At 49.9% G+C, this 20,815-nt stretch overlaps 1 protein-coding gene across 1 annotated transcript; it reads left to right on the forward strand.

The window, feature by feature from the left end:
• The first annotated feature begins 88 nt into the window (after nucleotides 1-88).
• Nucleotides 89-16,339, forward strand: ASF1B (anti-silencing function 1B histone chaperone). The gene is made up of 4 exons (XM_010361583.2): nucleotides 89-749; nucleotides 11,363-11,478; nucleotides 14,152-14,328; nucleotides 15,191-16,339. The coding sequence occupies exons 1-4, from the start codon at nucleotides 641-643 to the stop codon at nucleotides 15,386-15,388; spliced, it is 600 nt and encodes a 199-aa protein (XP_010359885.1). The 5' UTR covers nucleotides 89-640; the 3' UTR covers nucleotides 15,389-16,339.
• Nucleotides 16,340-20,815: the final 4,476 nt, after the last annotated feature.

A 20,815-nucleotide genomic window follows, 5' to 3' on the forward strand; every position in this document is an offset into this window, starting at 1 on the left:
ATCAACTCTCAGAAAACCCTCTTTATCTCCGCCCCACTCCTTCCTGCCAATCACTGAGGGTGCGAGCACCGCCCTTCCCGCCTTCTTTAGCGAGCGCCGCGCGCCACCGCTCGGCGGTTGGCGGCGCTGCGCGGTGCGCGATGCATCTCCCGGAAAAGCGAGGCGAGGGGCGGGCCACGCCGGTACGGGAACCCTCAGGATTGGGCAGAAGGAGGCCGGCGCTCTGACTCCGTCCACTCCCGCCGTTGACATCCGAGTCGGAGACGCTGGGGATTGGTTCCCAGCGGACACGCTAAGAAGCCTGGAGATGGTTTCGCCCTCCTCACACGCCGCGGAGAGGGAGCTCCGCTGATTGGTCCGGGGAGTCTGGGCGCGCGCCGACCGGCGCTCCAGGATTGGCTGAGGGTGTGCGCGCGCCGCCAGGGAGCGTTGGCGGTGATTGGCCAGAGGGCGGAGGCCGGCTATTTGAAGGCGGTCCGCGGTTTAGGTGCGCACTTCAGTCCGCGGAGAGAAGAGGCGGGAGTGGACCTGGTCTGCGGTACCCTACTGACGCGCCCCCAGCCTCACCGGACCCAGGCGCGGCCTCCGCCACAGCCACAGCCCCTGCCCCTGCTGCGGCACGGCGAGGCGCAGCGGGGCGATGGCCAAGGTGTCGGTGCTGAACGTGGCGGTCCTGGAGAACCCGAGCCCTTTCCACAGCCCCTTCCGGTTCGAGATCAGCTTCGAGTGCAGTGAAGCCCTGGCGGACGGTGAGGCTGGGCCCGTGCGGGGACCCCCATCCCCAGGCCGACCCCGGCCTCCCCTTGGAGAAGCGCTCCCATGGCCAACTTGATCGCCCCCTTGAAATCCCTCGTCTCCCTTCCGCCAATCCCGATCTCCAGGTGGAGACCTCCCGCCACCAGCCAACTCGGACCTCCCCGTGACCTCCTCTCCCACTGCCCGCCTTGACCTCCCGGGTGGAGACCCCCAGCTAGCTAACTCGGACCTCCTCGTGACCTCTTCCCCCACCGCCCGCCCCGACCTCCCCATAAAGATTAACCCCAGTCAAGCCCCATTTCCCGCGTGGGAAACCTCATCTATCTTTTTTCTCTGGAGGTCTTCCTAGGTACCCGTTTTCATGGAGAGATCTTCTTGGCCTCCATTTCTTAACCCACGGAGATCTTCAGCCACCGTGGTTTCTCTATGGCAAAACCGCCGCTTTAGCCACCCACCCATTTTTGCCCACTTATTCCCTCTTCCTTTAGTGAGATACACCTCATTTTTCCTCTGGAGACCCCCAGTGTCCAGCCCCTTCCCATTTTCCCTGGGGGAAATCCCAGCCATCTGCTATTTTCCCTATGGAGACCTCTCACCCAAGCTCCCTTCCCTCCTCACCATGAAGACCCTCCCCACCAGTAACCTTTTTTCCCTGTGAAAACCCCTCAACCCCTTTTCAGGACCGCTCTCGCCCCCATCTTCCCATTTGTCTCCCACCAATCCCCTCCTCAACCTGCCAATATTTCAACAACCCCACCCGCACCAGTTGCTGTTGCTTTTCTGCCCCAGTGCACATACCCTGGAACCTGGTTTCCCTCCTTCGTTGGGGCCCAACCCCCGCTATGCTTGAGCTCCCCCTGGGAAAGGATGCTACCCTCTTTGAGGGGAGCTTGGTCTCCCCAGCTCCCCTTCCCCACCCTCTTCTGTGGACTTGGATAAACACACTGAGATCCGAGGGGTGGCATAGCCAGGCAGGTATTAGCTGCTTCTCCAGGTTTGCCCACCCGTTTCCAACTGAGTTACTGCAGCAATTCTTCTCTCGCTTTTTCTTTCTTCTTCTTCTCTTTTTTTTTTTTTTTTTTTTTTGAGACAGAGTCTTGCTCTGTTGCCCAGGCTGAAGTGCAGTGGCACGATCTCGGCTCACTGCAACCTCCGCCTCCCGGGTTCAAGCAATTCTCCTGCCTCAGCCTCCCAAGTAGCTGGGACTACAGGCACCTGTCACCATGCCCGGCTAATTTTAGTATTTTTAGTTGGAGGCAGGGTTTCACCACATTAGCCAGGCTGGTCTCGAAGTCCTGATCTCAAGTGATCCACCTGCCTTGGTCTCCCAAAGTGCTGGGATTAGAGGTGTGAGCCACTGTGCCCAGTCTTTTTTTTTTTTTTTTTTTTTTTTTTTTTTTTTTTTTTATATAGCTAGATAATCAGTGCCAAGCTTCCATTGCTTTTGATGGTCTGACCTAGTCTGGAGGGTGGGTGGGTTGGGCTGAGCTGTGACGGGCTCCAGCTTCAAACAGTCAGCTGGAGTCCAGAGGTCACAGCCTCCTGTACATCTTTTCCAAGGTACTTCTGCAGATGTACTTGTTAATCTGTGTGACTTGAAGGTGGACATGGCTCTCATCTCACAGATGAGAAGACAGGAACCACAAAGCGCAAAAGATCTTTCAAGTCAAGGCCTGTTCAAATCCAAAATCTAAGGTCACCCAGGGAGCCTTGGCACCACTAAAATGCAAGTCCTGCTTTCAGGAAGAAGTACTCCATTAGGCCATTTTTCTACTTGGTGGTTAAAAGAGAAAAGGCAGCAGCCGAGGAGGTAGCGATCTGGGGGCCTGTGGAGCCAGGATGTGCTAACTAGTGCCTTTCGGGGACAGGTGGGTATTTTGCCCTCAAAGCTGGTCACCTGGACTAGCTTGGGGCTGATAGAGTGAGATGTGGATGTGCTTCGGGTAGGCCAGTGGGTCTGTCTCTCCCCGATCTGTCTCACTCCTTTTTAAATTAAGGAGTCTACTTGTGGCTAACTATAGAATAAGCCGAGTTAAATCCTTTCTGGAACAGGGCAGCGTGTAAATAAATAAATAAAGTGTAGAATGACACTGTGGAATAAGATTTAATTTAAAAGCCAGGAGGAAATGGAAGGAAGTAATAGGTTGAGGGATTCCCAGCTCCCAGGCGGCAGGAGATCAGGTTTCAATCAGCCTGTTTGTGTTCCTTGCATTTAAAAATGGTTGTGTGGTCATTATCTGGTACCTCTACTCCTAGGAAGCCCCTGCCCTGTGACTTTACTAACTTATTTATAGAATTAGAGGCAGAAAGGCCAAATTCAACCAACCTGCTGATCCTTTTTTTGTTTTTTTTTGGAGACGTCTCACTCTCATCCCCCAGGCTCACTGCAACCTCCGCCTCCCGGGTTCAAGCAATTCTCCTGCCTCAGCCTCCCGAGTAGCTGGGATTACAGGTGCCTGCTACGACACCCAGCTAATTTTTGTGTTTTTAGTAGAGATGCGGTTTCACCATGTTAGCCAGGCTGGTCTTGAGCTCCTGACCTCAGGTGATCTGCCCGCCTCAGCCCCCCAAAGTGCTGGGATTACAGGTGTGAGCCACCGCGCCTGGCCTCTGCTGGTCATCTTTAATAGAAATGGAGTGACTTATCCAGGGTCACCTAGCCAGTTTGTAGAAGTATTGGCACTGAAGTTTGGAATCTAAGTTCTTTATCTTTGCTCCGATCCAGGGAAAGAAAGGAAGGATTCCCTATTTCAGAGGTGGAGCATAGATAGGAATGACCATACAGTTTATGGCCTAATCAGGATACTCAAAACACAGTGAAGGGGAATGCTATTATTATTATTTTTTTATTTTTATTTATTTATTTATTTATTTTGAGACAGAGTCTTGCTCTGCCGTCCAGGCTGGAGTGCAGTGGCCGGATCTCAGCTCACTGCAAGCTCCGCCTCCCGGGTTTACGCCATTCTCCCGCCTCAGCCTCCGGAGTAGCTGGGACTACAGGCACCCGCCTCGTCGCCCGGCTAGTTTTTTTTGTATTTTTTAGTAGAGACGGGGTTTCACCATATTAGCCAGGATGGTCTCGATCTCCTGACCTCGTGATCCGCCCATCTCGGCCGCCCAAAGTGCTGGGATTACAGGCTTGAGCCACCGCGCCCGGCCGCTATTATTATTATTATTATTTTATTTTTATTTTATTTTATTTATTTTTTGAAATGGAGTTTCACTGTGTCACCCAGGCTAGAGTACAGTGGCGCGATCTCAGCTCACTGCAATCTCCACCTCTTGAGTTCAAGCGATTCTCTGGTGTCAGTCTCCCAAGTAGCTGGGATTACAAGCTTGAGCCACCATGCCCGGCTCGTTTTTGTATTTTTAGTAGAGATGAGGTTTCACCATGTTGGCCAGGTTGATCTCAAACCTGACCGAAAGTGATCTGCCCGCCTCAGCCTCCCAAACTGCTGGGATTACACTTTGAATCACAAGCACGCGGCCAGGGAATGCTATTGTTAATTGCACCGGATGATAAAGCTTTTCCTTCAAGAAACTCAAGTGAGAAATCCTGGCTCTTCCAGTCCTAGGGCTCTCTGTGACTGATCTGCCAGCTTGCTTTCTGCCTCTTTCTGGCCTCCTCTCCATGAAAAAGAGCATCTGCCTCACTCTCAGCAGTGTCAACTGAAAATCTTGACAAAACCCCCAACCCAGCTGTGCGAGGTGGCTCATTCCTATAATGCCAGCACTTTGGGAGGCTAAGGAAGAAGGATCTCTTGAGCCCAGGAGTTTTAGGCCAGCCTGGGTAACATAGCAAAACCTTGTCTCTACAGAAACATCAAAAAATTAATGGGGCTTGGTGGCACGTGCCTGTGGTCCCAGCTACTCAGGAGGCTGAAATGGGAGGATTGCATGAGCCCAGGAGGTCAGGCTGCAGTAAGCCGTAAGCCATGATTGCACCACTGTACTCCAGCCTTGGTGAGAGAACAAGACCCCATCTCAAAAAAAAAAAAAAAAACCCACCCTAACTCCTAAGCCCCAGTTGAGTGACTCCTATTTCTCAAGGGCCCCAAGCCCCCTTTGCACTTTTTTTTTTTTTTTTTTTTTTTTGAGGCGGAGTCTCGCTCTGTCGCCCGGACTGGAGTGCAGTGGCCAGATCTCAGCTCACTGCAAGCTCCGCCTCCCGGGTTCACGCCATTCTCCTGCCTCAGCCTCCCGAGTAGCTGGGACTACAGGCACCCGCCACCTCGCCCGGCTAGTTTTTGTATTTTTAGTAGAGACGGGGTTTCACCGTGTTAGCCAGGATGGTCTCGATCTCCTGACCTCGTGATCCGCCCGTCTCGGCCTCCCAAAGTGCTGGGATTACAGGCTTGAGCCACCGCGCCCGGCCCCCTTTGCACTTTTATCTTCCACATCTGGAAATAGATGCTTCCACGTTTAGCTGAGAAATTCAACAGACACTGGTTGAATAAGTCATAGAAGCCAGATGTTCTGACCCAGAACTAACGAAGTTGTTATGGCAGCAGGACTCATCTTTGATTATGAACAAAGGCAAAAAAAAAAAAAAAAAAAAAGGCAGGCCGGGCACAGTGGCTCATGCCTATAATCCCAGCATTCTGGGAGACCAAGGCAGGTGGATCACCTGAGGTCAGGAGTTTGAAACCAGCCCAGCCAACATGGTGAAACCCCATCTCTACTAAAAATACAAAAGTTAGCCGGGCTCGGTGGCGGGCACCCATAATCTCAGCTACTCAGGAGGCTGAGGCAGGAGAATTGCTTGAACCTGGGAGGCAGAGGTTGCAGTGAGCTGAGGTTGCGCCACTGCACTCCAGCCTGGGTGACAGAGCAAGAGTCTGTCTCAAAAAACAACAACAGGCCAGGCACAGTGGCTCACGCCTGTAATCCCAGCATTTTGGGAGATCAAGGCAGGCGGATCATATGAGGTCAGGAGTTTGAGACCAGCCTGGCCAATGTGGTGAAAACCTGCCTCTACTAAAAATACAAAAGTTATCCGGGAATGGTGGTAGGTGCCTGTAATCCCAGCTACTTAGGAGGCTGAGGTAGGAGAACTGCTTGAACCCGGGAGGTGGAAATTGCAGTGAGCCCAGATTGCGCCATTGCACTCCAGCCTGGGTGACAGAGTAAGACTGTCTCAAACAACAACAAAAACAAAAAAGCAGGAAGCAGACTCTTTAGCTAGTTCAGCTACAGTAATCATGTACATGTCTTTCGTCTTATCATTTATATATATATGTACACACACACACATACACACACACAGCAGAGGTGTGTCTTGTACGGGGACTAGCTTGTGAAGTTAGCGCAGAGAGATAACATGGAACACAGTTGAATTGCTTTGACATTGCTCAGAAAGTTAGATACACACCTCATGTGTATAGCTGTGTCCTGTACACAGTAGCTATGAGTTCGTACTGTGTTGGTGATTTGTGTCCCATGTATAATTCTAAAGAAAGATTATATTCAGAAATGTAATCATACACATATGTCTCTACTTACAACACTGCAGCCCGATGTTTTTTCTTTTTTTTAAAAGAGAGGGTGTTGGCCGGCACAGTGGCTCACGCCTGTAATCCCAGCACTTTGGGAGGCTGAGGCAGGTGGATCACGAGGTCAGGAGATTGAGACCATCCCGGCTAACACAGTGAAACCCCGTCTCTACTAAAAATACAAAAAATTAGCCAGCGTGGTGGCGGGCTCCTGTAGTCCCAGCTACTTGGGAGGCTGAGGCAGGAGAATGGCGTGAACCCGGGAGGTGGAGGTTGCAGTGAGCCGAGATCACGCCACTGCACTCCAGCTTGGGCGACAGAGCAAGACTCCGTCTCAAAAAAAAAGAGAGAGATAGGGTGTCACTATGTTGTCCAGACTGGACTTGAGCTCCTGGGCTTAAGCAATCCTCCCACCTCAGCTTCCTAAGTAGCTGGAACCACAGGTACACATCACCATGCCTGGCCATTTCAGCAAATGTAAGATGATTCTTGGCCAGGCATGGTGGCTCACGCCTGTAATCCCAGCACATTGGGAGGCCAAGGCAGGTGGATCACCTGAGGTCAGGAGTTCGAGACCAGCCTGGCTAACATGGCGAAACCCCGTCTCTACTAAAAATACAAAAATTAGAATTACAGGTGCACACCACCACACCCAGCTAATTTTTTATATTTTTAGTAGAGATGGAGTCTCACTGTGTTGCCCAGGCTGGAGTGCAGTGGCACGATCTCAGCTCACTGCAACCTCTGCCTTCCAGGTTCAAGCAATTCTCCTGCCTCAGCCTCCTGAGTAGCTGGGACTACAGGCGCATGCCGCCACGCCCAGCTAATTTTTTGTATTTTTTGTATCACTGTGTTGCCCAGGCTGGGCTCGAACTTCTGAGCTCAAGCAATCCACCTGCCTCAGCCTCCCAAAGTGCTAAGATTACAGGCATGATCCACCACGCCTGGCCCTATAACTTTTTTCTTCCTTTCTTTTCTTCTTTCTTTTTTTTTTTTTTTTGGAGACGTAGTCTCGCTCTGTTGCCCAGGCTGGAGTGCAGCGGCATGATCTCAGCTCACTGCAACCTCTGCCGCCTCCTGGGTTCAGGCAGTTCTTATGCCTCAGCCTCCTGAGTAGCTGGAATTACAGGTGCCCACCACCATGCCCAGCTAATTTTTGATATTTTTTAGTAGAGATGGGTTTCACCATGTTGCCCATGTTGGTCTCGAACTCCTGAGCTCAGGCAAAATGCCTGCCTCGGCCTCCCAAAGTGCTAGGATTACAGGCGTGAGCCACCGTGCCCAACCAGCTTCTATAACTCTTGCATCAGTATTTCTCTACAACCCTCAGTTAATTCTCCAGTTTCTTTCTGATCCTGGTTGAAAGCCATTTCAGCCCATGTGCCTGACAGTCAACATAGTACATCTTTTCTTTTTCTTTTTTTTCCTTTGAGATAGGGTCTCTGTCGCCCAGGCTGGGGTGCAGTGGCTCGATTGTGGCTCACTGCAGCCTTGAACTCCTAGGCTCAAGTGATCCTCCAACCTCAGCCTCCGAAGTAGCTGGGACCACTGGAATGTGCCACCACACCCAGCTAATTTTGTTGATTTTTAGTAGAGTCGACGTCTCTCTATGTTGTAGAGGCCCATTTCTTTTCTTTTTTTTTTTTTTTTTTGTCTTTTTTTGGTGTTTTTTTTTTTTTTTTTTTTTGAGACGGAGTCTCGCTCTGTCACCCAAGCTGGAGTGCACTGGCCAGATCTCAGCTCACTGCAAGCTCCGCTTCCCGGGTTCATGCCATTCTCCTGCCTCAGCCTCCCAAGTAGCTGGGACTACAGGCGCCCGCCACCTCACCCGGCTAGTTTTTTGTATTTTTTAGTAGAGACGGGGTTTCACCGTGTTAGCCAGGATGGTCTCGATCTCCTGACCTCGTGATCCGCCCGTCTCGCCCTCCCAAAGTGCTGGGATTACAGGCTTGAGCCACCGCGCCCGGCCGAATTTTTTTTTTTTTTTTTGAGACGGAGTCTGGCTCTGTCGCCCAGGCTAGAGTGCAGTGGCGCATGGTCTCTGCTGACTGCAAGCTCCGCCTCCCGGGTTCACGCCATTCTCCTGCCTCAGCCTCCGGAGTAGCTGGGACTAGCTACCACCATGCCCGGCTAATTTTTTGTACTTTTAGTAGAGACACGGTTTCGCCATGTTGGCCAGGCTGGTCTTGAACTCCTGACCTCAAGTGATCCACCCACCTCAGCCTCCCAAAGTGCTGGGATTACAGGCGTGAGCTACTGCGCCCGGTTGCAGGGGCCCTTCTCTTTCAGTGAGTTTCCACATGCTCTTTGTTTAGGTTTTGCTAATTAATATTGACCTCAGCTGGACAACATCATGTGCTTGTGGGTACACTTTAGTCTTTTTCATCTACCTTCCCAGGACATGAATTAAATGCACCCATACAGGACTCTACCGGCTATGAGAGGAAAGAGCTGAAGGAAATATACCAAAATGATACAACTGCTTTAGAAAGGAGAGAGCAGGGCCGGCTTGCTTTTCTGTCTTCCCCCAAAACTTGATTCTAATTGTGTCACTACTTGTAACAAAAATAAATCAACAGGCTGGGCATGATAGCTCAGACAAATTCCCATACTTTGGGAGGCCAAGGCGGGAGGATTGCTTGAGACCAGGCTGGGCAGCCAAGCAAGACCTCATCTCTAAAAACAATTGAAAAATTACCTGGGTGTGTGGCACAAGCCTGTGCTTCCAGCTACTTGGGAGGCTAAGGCAGGAGAATCACTTGAGCGCAGGAATTCGTGGCTGTAGTGAGCTATGATTGCGCCACTGCACTGCAGCCTGGGTGACAGACCGGGACCCCATCTCTAGGGAAAAAAAAGTCAACTTCCTCCCTGCAAATAATAAGAGGCTAGTTCGACGAAACACCCGTGAGTTCAGTGGTCACCCATATCCTACAGACCTGCTGTAGGGTTCCTGAGTGAAACCACAAAGGGACGGGCAGCCAGTGCATCAAAGAAGGGCTTGGGACTCAGGTGACAAGCCTCTGTAGTCATGACCCGGCAGCAGTGTGCTTCCAAAGTTGGATGCTTTTGTGGGACACTGGACCAAGGAATAGGGAGCTTCTGAGAGAGTTTGCTTCCTGTGAAAATCACAACTTGTGAAACTTCCCCCAGCTGCTAGAGCTGAAGGGTTGTGTAATTTCTAAAGAGCCGAAAATAAGTTTTGAGCCTCTTGCCAAGACTCCCTGTACCAGCATGACCTTGCCCCTGATACACTTGGACCTCCTGCAAGAGGCCATGATCTCCGGAATTCCCTGTGATTCACAGCTGATAGCCAGGGGCTCCATAAGCACTTTCCTTTCATCTCGATGGAGCATATTCAGGGGATGGGGCCCTCCTGCTGGATGGGGTGCAAGAGTTAGGGTTTGAGGCTGGGCGCGGTGGCTCACACCTGTAATCTCAGCACTTTGGGAGGCTGAGGTGGATGGATCACCTGAGGTCAGGAGTTCGAGACTAACATGGCCAACATGGTGAAACCCCATCTCTACTAAAAACAAAAAATTAGCCAGCTGTGGTGGCTGGCGCCTGTAATCCCAGCTACTCGGGAGGCTGAGGCAGGAGAATCACTTGAATCTGGGAGGCAGAAGTTGCAGTGAGCCGAGATCATGCCACTGCACTCCAGCCTGGGCAACAAGAGCGAAACTCCGCCTCAAAAAGAAAAAAGTGTTTGGAGGATCACCCCGGGATGCCGCATTTGTTGACTGAGTTGCCCAAATGTCTCTAAGTAGGCATGACTTGGTGCCAGATCTGGAAGACCAGGGTGGCTGGCTCCCTGAGCAGCCTCACCTTCCCCCTCCTGCGGGCTGGCTTTCCCGCTGGATTGGAATCTGCCGCCCTGCCCCAGTTGTCGAGGGATCCACTTCGTTGAGTGGCACCAGTCCCTGTGTGTGAAAGAGGATGCTGCTTCCTATCCCAGCACCCAGTGAGCAGGGCCCTGAAATGACCCAACCCCCTGCCATTCCTTTCTCAGCACGTCTGTGTCATGTGGCTCTTAATTCAGCCTCTGCCATACAGTTCACGCTCAGGCCTTGAGAGGCCCAGGTTTCCCCAGAGGTATAGTCAAGGTCATCTGTCATAGCTAGGCTTACAAAACAGAATTCCCTAATGGAGATAGAGCTTCGTGCCCACCTCAGCATTCAGGACTGTGCTGCTTGGCACTAAGTGTCTGATGGATGGAATAAGAATCTTCTAATATATTAAGGATCTGTTTAAAATTACCACAAGGCTGGGCACAGCAGCCCACACCTGTAATCCCAACATGGTGGGAGTCCGAGGCAGGAGGATCACTTGAGCCCAGGAGGTTGAGGCTGCAGTGAGCCATGAACATACCACTGCACTCCAGCCTGGGCAACAAGAGGGAGACTGTCTCGAAAAATAATAAAAATAAAATACAAGATGTGGCTGGGCGCAGTGGCTCAAACCTGTAATCCCACCACTTTGGAAGGCTAAGGCAGGCAGATCACTTGAAGTCAGGAGTTGGATACCAGCTTGGCCAACATGGTGAAACCCCATCTCTACTAAAAATACAAAAAAAGCCAGGTATAGTGGCTCACATCTGTCATCCCAGCATTTTGGGAGGCCGAGGCAGGTGGATCACCTGAGATCAGGAGTTCTAAACCAGCCTGACCAACATGGTGAAACCCCATCTCTCACTAAAAATACAAAAATTAGCCAGGCATGGTGGCAGGCGCCTGTAATCACAGCTACTCGGGAGGCTGAGACAGGAGAATCACTTGAACCTGGGAGGCAGAGATTGCAGTGAGCCGAGACCACACCATTAACACTCCAGCCTGGGTGACAAGAGTGAAACTCCATCTCAAAAAAGAAAAAAAAAAAAAAAAATAGGCGCGGCAGCGGGCACCTATAATCCCAGCCACTCGGGAGGCCGAGGTACGAGAATCACTTGAACCTGGGAGGCGGAGGTTGCAGTGAGTCGAGATCGCATCACTGTACTCTAGCCTGGATGACAGAATAAGACTCCATCTCAAAAAAGAAGAAGAAAAATGAATACAAGAGCCTTTCCCTGCCTTGTTGCTGTTGAGCTATTTCAATTCATTAACCCTCCTATGTCTTTGCAGACCTGGAGTGGAAGATCATTTATGTTGGCTCGGCTGAAAGTGAGGAGTTTGATCAGATCCTAGACTCGGTGCTGGTGGGCCCTGTACCAGCAGGGAGACACATGTTTGTCTTTCAGGTAAGAAAGTTGAGGCCTTAGGCCTTTAGCTCTTGACTCCTAGAGACATCCTCTTTTACCTGAAATCCCACAGAGTGCTTCAGGAATCAAAAGTTCAAGTTCAGCTGGGCACAGGGGCTCACGCCTATAGACCCAACTACTCCAGGGGCTGAGGTGAGAGGATTGCTTGAGCCCAGAGTCTGAGCCTGCAGTGAACTATGAGCCACTGCACTCCAGCCTAGACAACACAGTGTGACCCTGTCTCTAAAAAAAGGAAAAAACAAGTATTAAAAAACAGGCTGGGCACAGTGGCTCACACCTGTAATCCCAGCACTTTGGTGGCAGGACTGCTTGAGGCCAAGAGTTTGAGACCAGCCTGGGCAATATAGTGAGACCCCAGCTCTACAAAAAATTTAAAAATCAGCAGAGCATAGTGGTGCACGCCTGTAGTCTCAGCTACTTGGGAGGCTGAAATGGGAGGATCACTTGAGCCTGGGAGGTGGAAGCTACAATGAGCCAAGACCACACCGTTGCACTCCAGCCTGGGTAATACAGCAAGACTCTGTCTCAAAAAAAAAAAAAAAAAAAAGAGTTGAGACCCTGTCTCAATCAATCAATTAAAAAAAAATTTAAAAGTTCAGGTTCAAATCCCAGTTCTACTGTCAGGAACTATCTGACCTCTCAGAGGCTCTCAGGCCCTCCCTTCCCCCACCTCTGTGTCAAAGCTGCCACTGATTTACAGTCAATTCTCGTTATTCACAAGAGTTATGGTCTATAAAGTTGCCACGAACACTGATTTAGTGAGTACTGAACCATTGCCTCAGGGTAAATACAGGGTTAGATTGTTGGAAGTCACGTTTTCGTCAACCAGTCAATACGTAAACTTGTATGTGTGTTGCTGTTGAAAGACACCAGGCCGGGTATGGTGGCACACACCTATAATCCCAGCACTTTGAGGGGCTGAGGGGGTGGATCGCCTGAGGTCAGGGGTTCGAGACCAGCCTGGCCAACGTGGTGAAACCCTATCTATACTAAAAATACAGAAATTAGCCAGGTGTGGTGGCGCTCACCTGTAACCCCAGCTACTCAGGAGGCTGTGGTGGGAGAATTGCTTGAACCCGGGAGGTGGAGATTGCAATGAGCTGAGATCACACCAGTGCACTCCAGCCTGGGTGATACAGCGAGAGACTTATCTCAAAAAAAAAGAAAAAAAAGACACCTTATTTAATATATATTGTGGTTCATTTATGTTGAATTCATAGCCAACAGCACTATAACTTTCCTGAATGAAGCTTCTTTAATATGCATTTTTTCCATAAGGCCTTTCTTGTACCCTACACTGCACTTCAGCACTACCTTTGGGTGCCATCATAGACAGCAAACTCACCAACAAAAAGCACAAAAATGGAAAAAAGGTAGCACTAAGTAGGCTGAGGAAAGGACGCTCATTCACAGTAAGAGCTGAGACCAGAAGACAGAGTGTTGCCTTGTTTGACCTCAGGTGGGAACAGGTGTGGTAGGTAACTCCAGCTTTTTCTTGTTCTGTGCATGTCTGCAAGTGACACTGAAAGCACTACAGGTATTCATCTTGGGGTTACAAATAAATGTAGCAGGTAGGTGAACTTGCACATATGGAACCCATGAATAATGAATGAGGATAGACTGTAACTCCTAAGTGGCTCTCATGCAGCACCCTGCCTGAGTTGTCAAATGTAGATTCTGGCCGGGTGTGGTGGCTTCCAGCACTTTGGGAGGCAGAGGCAGGAGGATTGCTTAAGGCCAGGAGTTCCAGACCAGCCTGGCCACATAGTGAGACCCCCCCATATCGCTACATAAAATAAAAACAATTAGCTGGGTGCAGGCTGGGCATGGTGGCTTATGCCTATAATCCCAGCACTTGGGGAGGCCGAGGTGGGCGGATCATGAAGTCAGGAGATCGAGACCATCCTGGCTAACATGGTGAAACACCGTCTGTACTAAAAACTACAAAAAATTAGCTGGGTGTGGTGGCGGGCGCCTGTAGTCCCAGCTACTTGGGAGGCTGAGGCAGGAGAATGGTGTAAACCCTGGAGGCGGAGCTTGCAGTGAGCTGAGATCACGCCACTGCACTCCAGACTGGGAGAGAGAGCAAGACTCCATAACAAAAAAAAAAAAAAAAAAAGGCTGAGGGCGGTGGCTCATGCCTATAATCCCAACACTTTGGGAGTCCAAGATGGGTGGATCACCTGAGGTCAGGAGTTCAAGACCAGCCTGACCAATAAGGCGAAACCCCGACTCTACTAAAACTACAAAAATTAGCCGGGCGTGGTGGTAGGTGCCTGTAATCCCAACTACTCAGGAGGCTGAGGCAGCAGAATCGCTTGAACCTGTGAGGTGGAGGTTGCAGTGAGCCAAGATCCCACCATTGCACTTCAGCCTGGGCAACAGAGCAAAACTCCATGTAAAAAAAAAAAAAAAAAAAAAACCAAGAAAAAAAAAGTCAGCCGGGTGTGGTGGTGTGCGTCTGTAGTCCCAGCTACCTGGGACACTGAGGCAGAATTGCTTGAACCCGAGAGGCAGAGGTTAAAAAAAAGAAAACTGAGGGCAGAGAGCATACTTTTTGCTCAGTAAATACATGTTGCTTGGGAATGTTTCTACCAATGACATAGAGGCATGGCTGTGGCACTGCTAAGGCCTAGGATGTGTCTCCCCTAGGCTGATGCCCCCAACCCATCCCTCATCCCAGAGACTGATGCCGTGGGTGTGACCGTAGTCCTCATCACCTGTACCTACCACGGACAGGAGTTCATCCGAGTGGGCTACTATGTCAACAACGAGTACCTCAACCCCGAGCTGCGTGAGAACCCACCCATGAAGCCAGATTTCTCCCAGGTGGGGCCTGTTTCCACTTCCTGCTTCCCACAAGGCCGTTCTTTATACTTGGGGGGAGTTCAGCCATTCAAATTGGGAGTCAAGGTTACTTCTTAAGGTTTTCAAGTAATGTTCAGTTCTTATAGTACTGGGTTAGAATAGGAGAAAAAGGCCTTTGTTTCTCAAAGGCATGTCTTAGAGAATTAAGATTAGATAGGCCTGCCTGGGTAACATAACGAGACCCTGTCCCTACCCCCTCCCCACCCCAAAAAATGAGCCAGACATGGGTGGAGTATTCTACTCTGGATGCTGAGGTGGGAGGATCGCTTGAGCCCAGGAGTTTGAGACTGCAGTGAGCTCAGATCATGCCACTGCATTCCAGCCTGGCTAACAGAGACTGTCCCTTAAAAAAAAAAAGATAGGTCCTGGGCCAGGTGCAGTGTCTCACACTTTGTAATCCCAGCACTTTAGGAGACCGAGGCTGTCGGATCACCTGAGGTCAGGAGTTCGAGACCAGCCTGGCCAACATGGTGAAAGCCCGTCTCTACTAAAAATACGAAAATGAGCCAGGCATAGTGCCATGCACCTGTAGTTCCAGCTACACAGGAGGCTGAGGCAGGAGAATCGCTTGAACCTGGAAGGTGGAGGTTGCAGTGAGACAAGATCACACCATTGCACTCCAGCCTGGGCAAAAAAAGCGAAACTGTCTCAAAAAACAAAAAGATAGGTCCTAGCCCTAAATCATGGTGCACAGGTATTTTCTGGAGTTCCATATGTAGGTTGCTCTTGCTGGGCTTCAGATGGGTGATTGGGGGTGTCCTGGCTCTATGGGAGCAAGGAGAGGGCATGTCAACAAGGGTTGACGTTCCTCTTTCTGCCCCAGCTCCAGCGGAACATCTTGGCTTCGAACCCCCGGGTGACCCGCTTCCACATCAACTGGGACAACAACACGGACAAGCTGGAGGCCATAGAGACCCAGGACCCCTCCCTGGGCTGCAGCCTCCCACTCAACTGCACTCCTATCAAGGGCCTGGGCTGCATCCCAGGCCTCCTCCCTGAGAACTCCATGGACTGCATCTAACTGCAGGAACCCAGTGTCCCAGCACACCAGGAGGGGCAATCAGACCTCCCAGCGAGTCCTGCAGGGCCCATCTAGAGGACTTTGGGGGCCATCAGCTGCATCCAGGTCTGTCAAACTCAGCCCCTAGGAAAGAACAGGCCTCGGGACTCCCCTAGTCCTGGCCAGAAGGATGATCTCGCTTTTCCTGTACAGGCCTATAAGAAGCAGGTACTTCAGTTCTAAATTCTTTCTGACTTGTGTTCTTTTCGTCTTCATAAATTCTACCTAAGGCCATTGTGCCACTGCACCCCTGAGTACCACTGACCCAAAGCTTTCCGACAGACCTCCCTGGCCCACCTAGAGGCTTTCTTGGTCAGTGCCTGTCAAGGCTCTGGTCCTGCTGAGCCAAAGGCTCTGTCATTCCTTTCTCTTCCCGTACATCTGAGCAGTTCCACTCCAGCTTTCTGGTGTCACAGGCAGGAATCTTGGTTAGTAGGTAGACTTAGATCCCATTTCTGTCCTGCTCCCAGGAAGATTCTTAGGTCCTCTTCAATCCAGCAGCCCCTGGAAAACTCTGCTCCCAGAGGTGTGATCAGCAGGATGCTGAGGAACCATGTTGCCTTTCCTGTCAATCACAGCCACCTTCCTGTTATCTCCTAAATGGATCTGGCTTTTTCTGGTTGGAAGATGGTATCAGAGGGCCTGCGTGCACAGTCTGTCTCTGGGTCGGGGTCAGGGACCCTCTGCCTCTGGCAGCCTTAATCTTCCCTCTGCTAGGACCAGGGTGATTTCAAGCCAGGGAAGCAACTGGGACCCTGAAAACCGTCCTTCCCCAGCCTGCTCCCCGTCTCTGTGCCCTGGTCCCCTTGCTGCCATGTGGATGCTGTTGTGATTGCTGTTTGTATATTATTAAAATGTTTTTATATTAAAAATGTTTGGTTGGTCTGAAAATTAAAAGCACTTCGTTTAGAATGATTGTTTGTGCTTTTGTCTCGTGTGGACTGAAGCAACTTTGTCCACTCTCCCCCAGAATTGGCCTCTTGACCTGTCCAGTGGGTGGGCTGTCCCATGTTTTCTTCCCAGCTTCCTACTCCAGTCTTAATTGGTTCTACAGTATTCCAGACTGAGGTTCCAGAAGGAGTTTTTCTTTGTCAAAATTTAAGCAAACCAGCTGTCCTGCAGATAGATTATAATCAGTGATTTTTCAGACTGCCCTGGACCCACAGGAAGAAATTAACATTGTGATCCCAACACACAAACAGCAATGCTTTTATTAAATTTTACTAAACCTTAGCCATGTAACCATCCAGAGGCCGAGTGGTCAGCCATTTCCGCATAATTCACAGAAAGGCTCTGACTCCCTCCCTGGAACCACGGTTGACCTGGGAACATGGGTGCAGACAGCAGCTGGAGAGGGCGTAGGCTGTTCAAGTGTAAGCAGCAGACTGGCTTGTAGTTGAGCCCAGCTAGCCCTTCCGTGTCGGGGTGACCTGACTTCTCCCCTCCCCTGACCCTCTCTTAAGTGCTTCTCAATCAGGAGCAGTTCGGCCCCGCAGAGCACATTCACCAGTCAGGAGACGGCGGTTGCCACAGCCAGCAGGAAGAAAGAGGAGGGGCTACTGGCATCCAGTGGGTACAGGCGGGGGATGTTGCTCAACACCCAGTGGTGCGCAAGACACCCCCCAGCAGAGAATGATCCAGCCCCACCGTCAGTAATGTCGCAGTTGGGAAACCCCGACTGTCCTCGGCTAAGTGTGTACTGAAAGAGGATCCCGAAGGAAGGGGCAGGTTCCCTTTGCATTGCCGACAGGAAATACAGACGGGGAATGGGAGCAGGGAATCTGCCTGGCTGTACCCCAGATTCCTCATCTGTGCAATGGGAGTGATGATGGTAGCACCTACGCGATGGTACTGTGGTGCGAAGGAGCGTTAAGTGGGTGCCAGCTCTTACTACTGGCAGGAGCCCAGGGCTAGGACCCAGCAAAGGGGTGGACACTGAGCGCCCCTTCCCAGCCACCCCTTGCGCCGGACCCGGCATCCTCCTGACTGCGGCTGGGAAAACCCAGGAGGCCCCGCGGCCTGGCCCCCAAGTAGGCCTGGCCACGGCTGCCCAGCGCCAGGCCTTATGAATGACGCCGGCGGCGGCCGGGCGACCTCTGACCCGCGCGCCGGTCGCGCCCCTCCCCCGCTGGCAGGTGGTCAGCGGCTGCGCCGGGCAGGCCGCGGCGCCAACCCCGGCTGGCCGACAGCGGCATTATTATTATTACTTTAGTGCTCAAGCTGCCTAAAATGTCTTTTCCCTCCCTCCTATTCAATTTCTGTCCATTTTTCAAGGTCCAATCTAAGCTTCCTTTCCTTTCTTTCTTTCTTTCTTTCTCTTTCTTCTTTCTTTCTCTTTCTTTCTTTCTTCTTTCTTTCTTTCTTTCTTTCTTCTTTCTTTCTTTCTTTCTTCCTTCCTCCTTCTTCCTTCCTTCTTCCTTCCTTCCTTCCTTCCTTCCTTCCTTCCTTCCTTCCTTCCTTCCTTTCTTTTTATTATACTTTAAGTTCTAGGGTACATGGTCACAATGTGCAGGTTTGTTACCTATGTATACATGTGCCATGTTGGTGTGCTGCACCCATTAACTCATCATATACATTAGGTATATCTCCTAATGCTATCCCTCTCCCTCCTCCCACCCTACGTCAGGCCCTGGTGTGTGATGTTCCCCATCCTGTGTCCAAGTGTTCTCATTGTTCAATTCCCACCTATGAGTGAGAACGTGCGGTGTTTGGTTTTCTGTCCTTGCGATAGTTTGCTCAGAATGATGGTTTCCGGCTTCATCCATGTCCCTACAAAGGACATTAACTCATCCTTTTTTATGGCTGCATAGTATTCCATGGTGTATATGTGCCACATTTTCTTAATCCAGTCTATCATTGATGGACATTTGGGTTGGTTCCAAGTCTTTGCTATTGTGAATAGTGCCACAATAAACATACGTGTGCATGTGTCTTTGTAGTAGCATGATTTATAATCCTTTGGGTATATACCCAGTAATGGGATGGCTGGGTCAAATGGTATTTCTAGTTCTAGATCCTTGAGGAATCGCCACACTGTCTTCTACAATGGTTGAACTAGTTTACAGCCCCACCAACAGTGTAAAAGTGTTCCTATTTCTCCACATCCTCTCCAGCACCTGTTGTTTCCTGACTTTTTAATGATCACCATTCTAACTGGTCTCACCTAGTTTTACGTCCTTCTTACCTACTCCCGTATCACCACCACCATCTTTCCAGGTGTAATATTTGGTTTATTTATCTGTCTCTCTCTGCTATACTGTAAATTGCTGGGATGCAAGAGATAAATCTTTGAATTCTATATCACCAAGGCCTAGCACTGTTTAATATAATTCATTGACTCTTGAACAACATGCGTCTGAACTGCACAGATCCACTTACATGTGGATTTTCTTCCACTGCAGCCCCTCCTGAGACAGCAAGACCAATCCCTCCCTTTCATCCTCCTCCTCCTTCTCTCCTCCTCCTCAGCCTACTCAACACGAAAATGACAAGGATGAAACCTTTATGATGATCCACTCATCCATTTTCTTTTCTCTAGCTTATTGTATTGTAAATATGCCATATATATACATATAACATACAGAATGTGTTAACTGTTCATGTTATCAGTGAAATCTCCAGTCAATAGTAGGCTATTAGTGGTTAAGTTTTGGGGAAGTCACAAGTCATGCAGACATTTTGGACTGTGTGGGGGAAGCAGAGCCCCTTACCCCCACACATTTTTCAAGGGACAACTGTAATCTGTAGGCAGCTGAAGGAAATGCTTGTACTTTATTTTTCTTTCCACCATCTTAAGATACCTTCATAATTTGTAAAATACCTTTAAGAAGATTGTATTTTCAGCACAGTACAACTCCAAGGTCAGCCAAGTCTCTGTGAAATTAGAAATTTTGTGATGATATTTTTGTGGTTAGGATTCAAGATAGACCAGTTATTTTTCCAAATAGAACCTATCCTATCATTTACCTTAAAAGATAATCATTTGTAATTTGTCAAAGCAACATGATACTAATATCTATGTAATCTATTACATCCTAGCAGACTTAATTTTTAAAAAAATGACGGAGCAGTCATACCTGAGTTTTTTCTTCCTTTTTTCCTCCAGGCCCAAAAGCCTGATTGCCAAGTCAATCATCCATAGGTGAAAGTGTGAATGTGGCTGGATGTGGTGGCTCACACCTGTTATCCCAACTCTTTGGGAGGCCAAGGCGGGAGGATTACTTGAGCCAAGTTTGAGACCAGGCTGGGCAACATGATGAGACCCCATGTCTCCCCGACAATCCCCTGCAACCAAAAAAAGTTGTGAATGTGTATGAATTACTGGCATACAACTAAATTAAACAAACAAAAAAGACATTTAAACTCCATGTTGGGCCTTGGGTCACAGAAACTTTGCACAGTTAAGCCTGGCTCAACAATCATGGCTTATACAAGTCAGTATTTTCTTCATCATTGAGTTAGAGCAAAAACACATGAGCAGAGGAAACTTGGCAGACATAGACAGCAGTGGGTGTCCTGACAGTTCCAAGACCAGAAGAAACCTGCCCAGAGCTTAGGTCTTCCAGGGTAACACTGAAACCAGAGTATAGTGTTGCACGGCTGATACTCACTGACTTCTCTCTTCTCTCTACAGGGGAACATCTTAGGCCAGTGTGTCAACTTCTGACTTGGCTCATCTGAACCCAAGACCTTGGACACATTCACAAACACCCCAGGGTGTTGGGTTTCCAGTTTGCTCTAGAAGGACAAAGAGCAGGTGAAGCTTGTTTGCTGTAACTAGAAGGAGCAGAAAGTGCTCCCAGCAGAACAAGATCAAATTAAAGGGAACAGTGGTCACCTGCCATTTCTAGAGGAAGATTTTGCTTTCGATCACTGAGGACCCTAAGTCTTACATGAGAAGAAAACGCGGGTGATGCCGTGTGCTTCTGTCCCCAAAGAATCCCTGTGCAGGTGCCAAGGGTGCCCCAAAGACAAGGCTGTGCTTGCCGTGCCCACCACAGTAACACATTTGATCCGATCAAAAGCAGGTGGAAAAGGTCCTGAAGCACAGATATTTTCTCAGTGATGTTGTTTTCTCCAAAATTAAAGGGGGAAAGTACCCTGGCTTAGGCCCCTGGTGTTCCGATTGAAGGTGAGAATAGAATTATCTTCTTCAACGTGTTCTCCCATCGAGCAACAAGTGCACTCCAGCCACCAGTGTCCCAGCTGCTCTGAATGATGGTGAGAAGGGTATCCAAACACTTGAATGGTACTGTACCCTCTACTTGCCACCTGAATTCTCACTTGTGGACCCCAGGCACTCTGGCTGTATTCTCAAGCAAGCATAGGTGTGGGGCTGTGTCCTGCCATTGCACCATCTTTAATCTGGACTTGTGGACCTCAGGCTCT

Source organism: Rhinopithecus roxellana, chromosome 8 (genome assembly GCF_007565055.1).
Source record: "Rhinopithecus roxellana isolate Shanxi Qingling chromosome 8, ASM756505v1, whole genome shotgun sequence".
NCBI lineage: Eukaryota > Metazoa > Chordata > Mammalia > Primates > Cercopithecidae > Rhinopithecus > Rhinopithecus roxellana.

Coding starts and splice junctions, on each gene's coding strand:
- ASF1B (XM_010361583.2), top strand. CDS start 641: ATGGCCAAGGTGTCGGTGCTGAACGTGGCGGTCCTGGAGAACCCGAGC. Junction 750..11,362: donor CAGTGAAGCCCTGGCGGACG/GTGAGGCTGGGC, acceptor ATGTCTTTGCAG/ACCTGGAGTGGAAGATCATT. Junction 14,329..15,190: donor TGAAGCCAGATTTCTCCCAG/GTGGGGCCTGTT, acceptor TTTCTGCCCCAG/CTCCAGCGGAACATCTTGGC.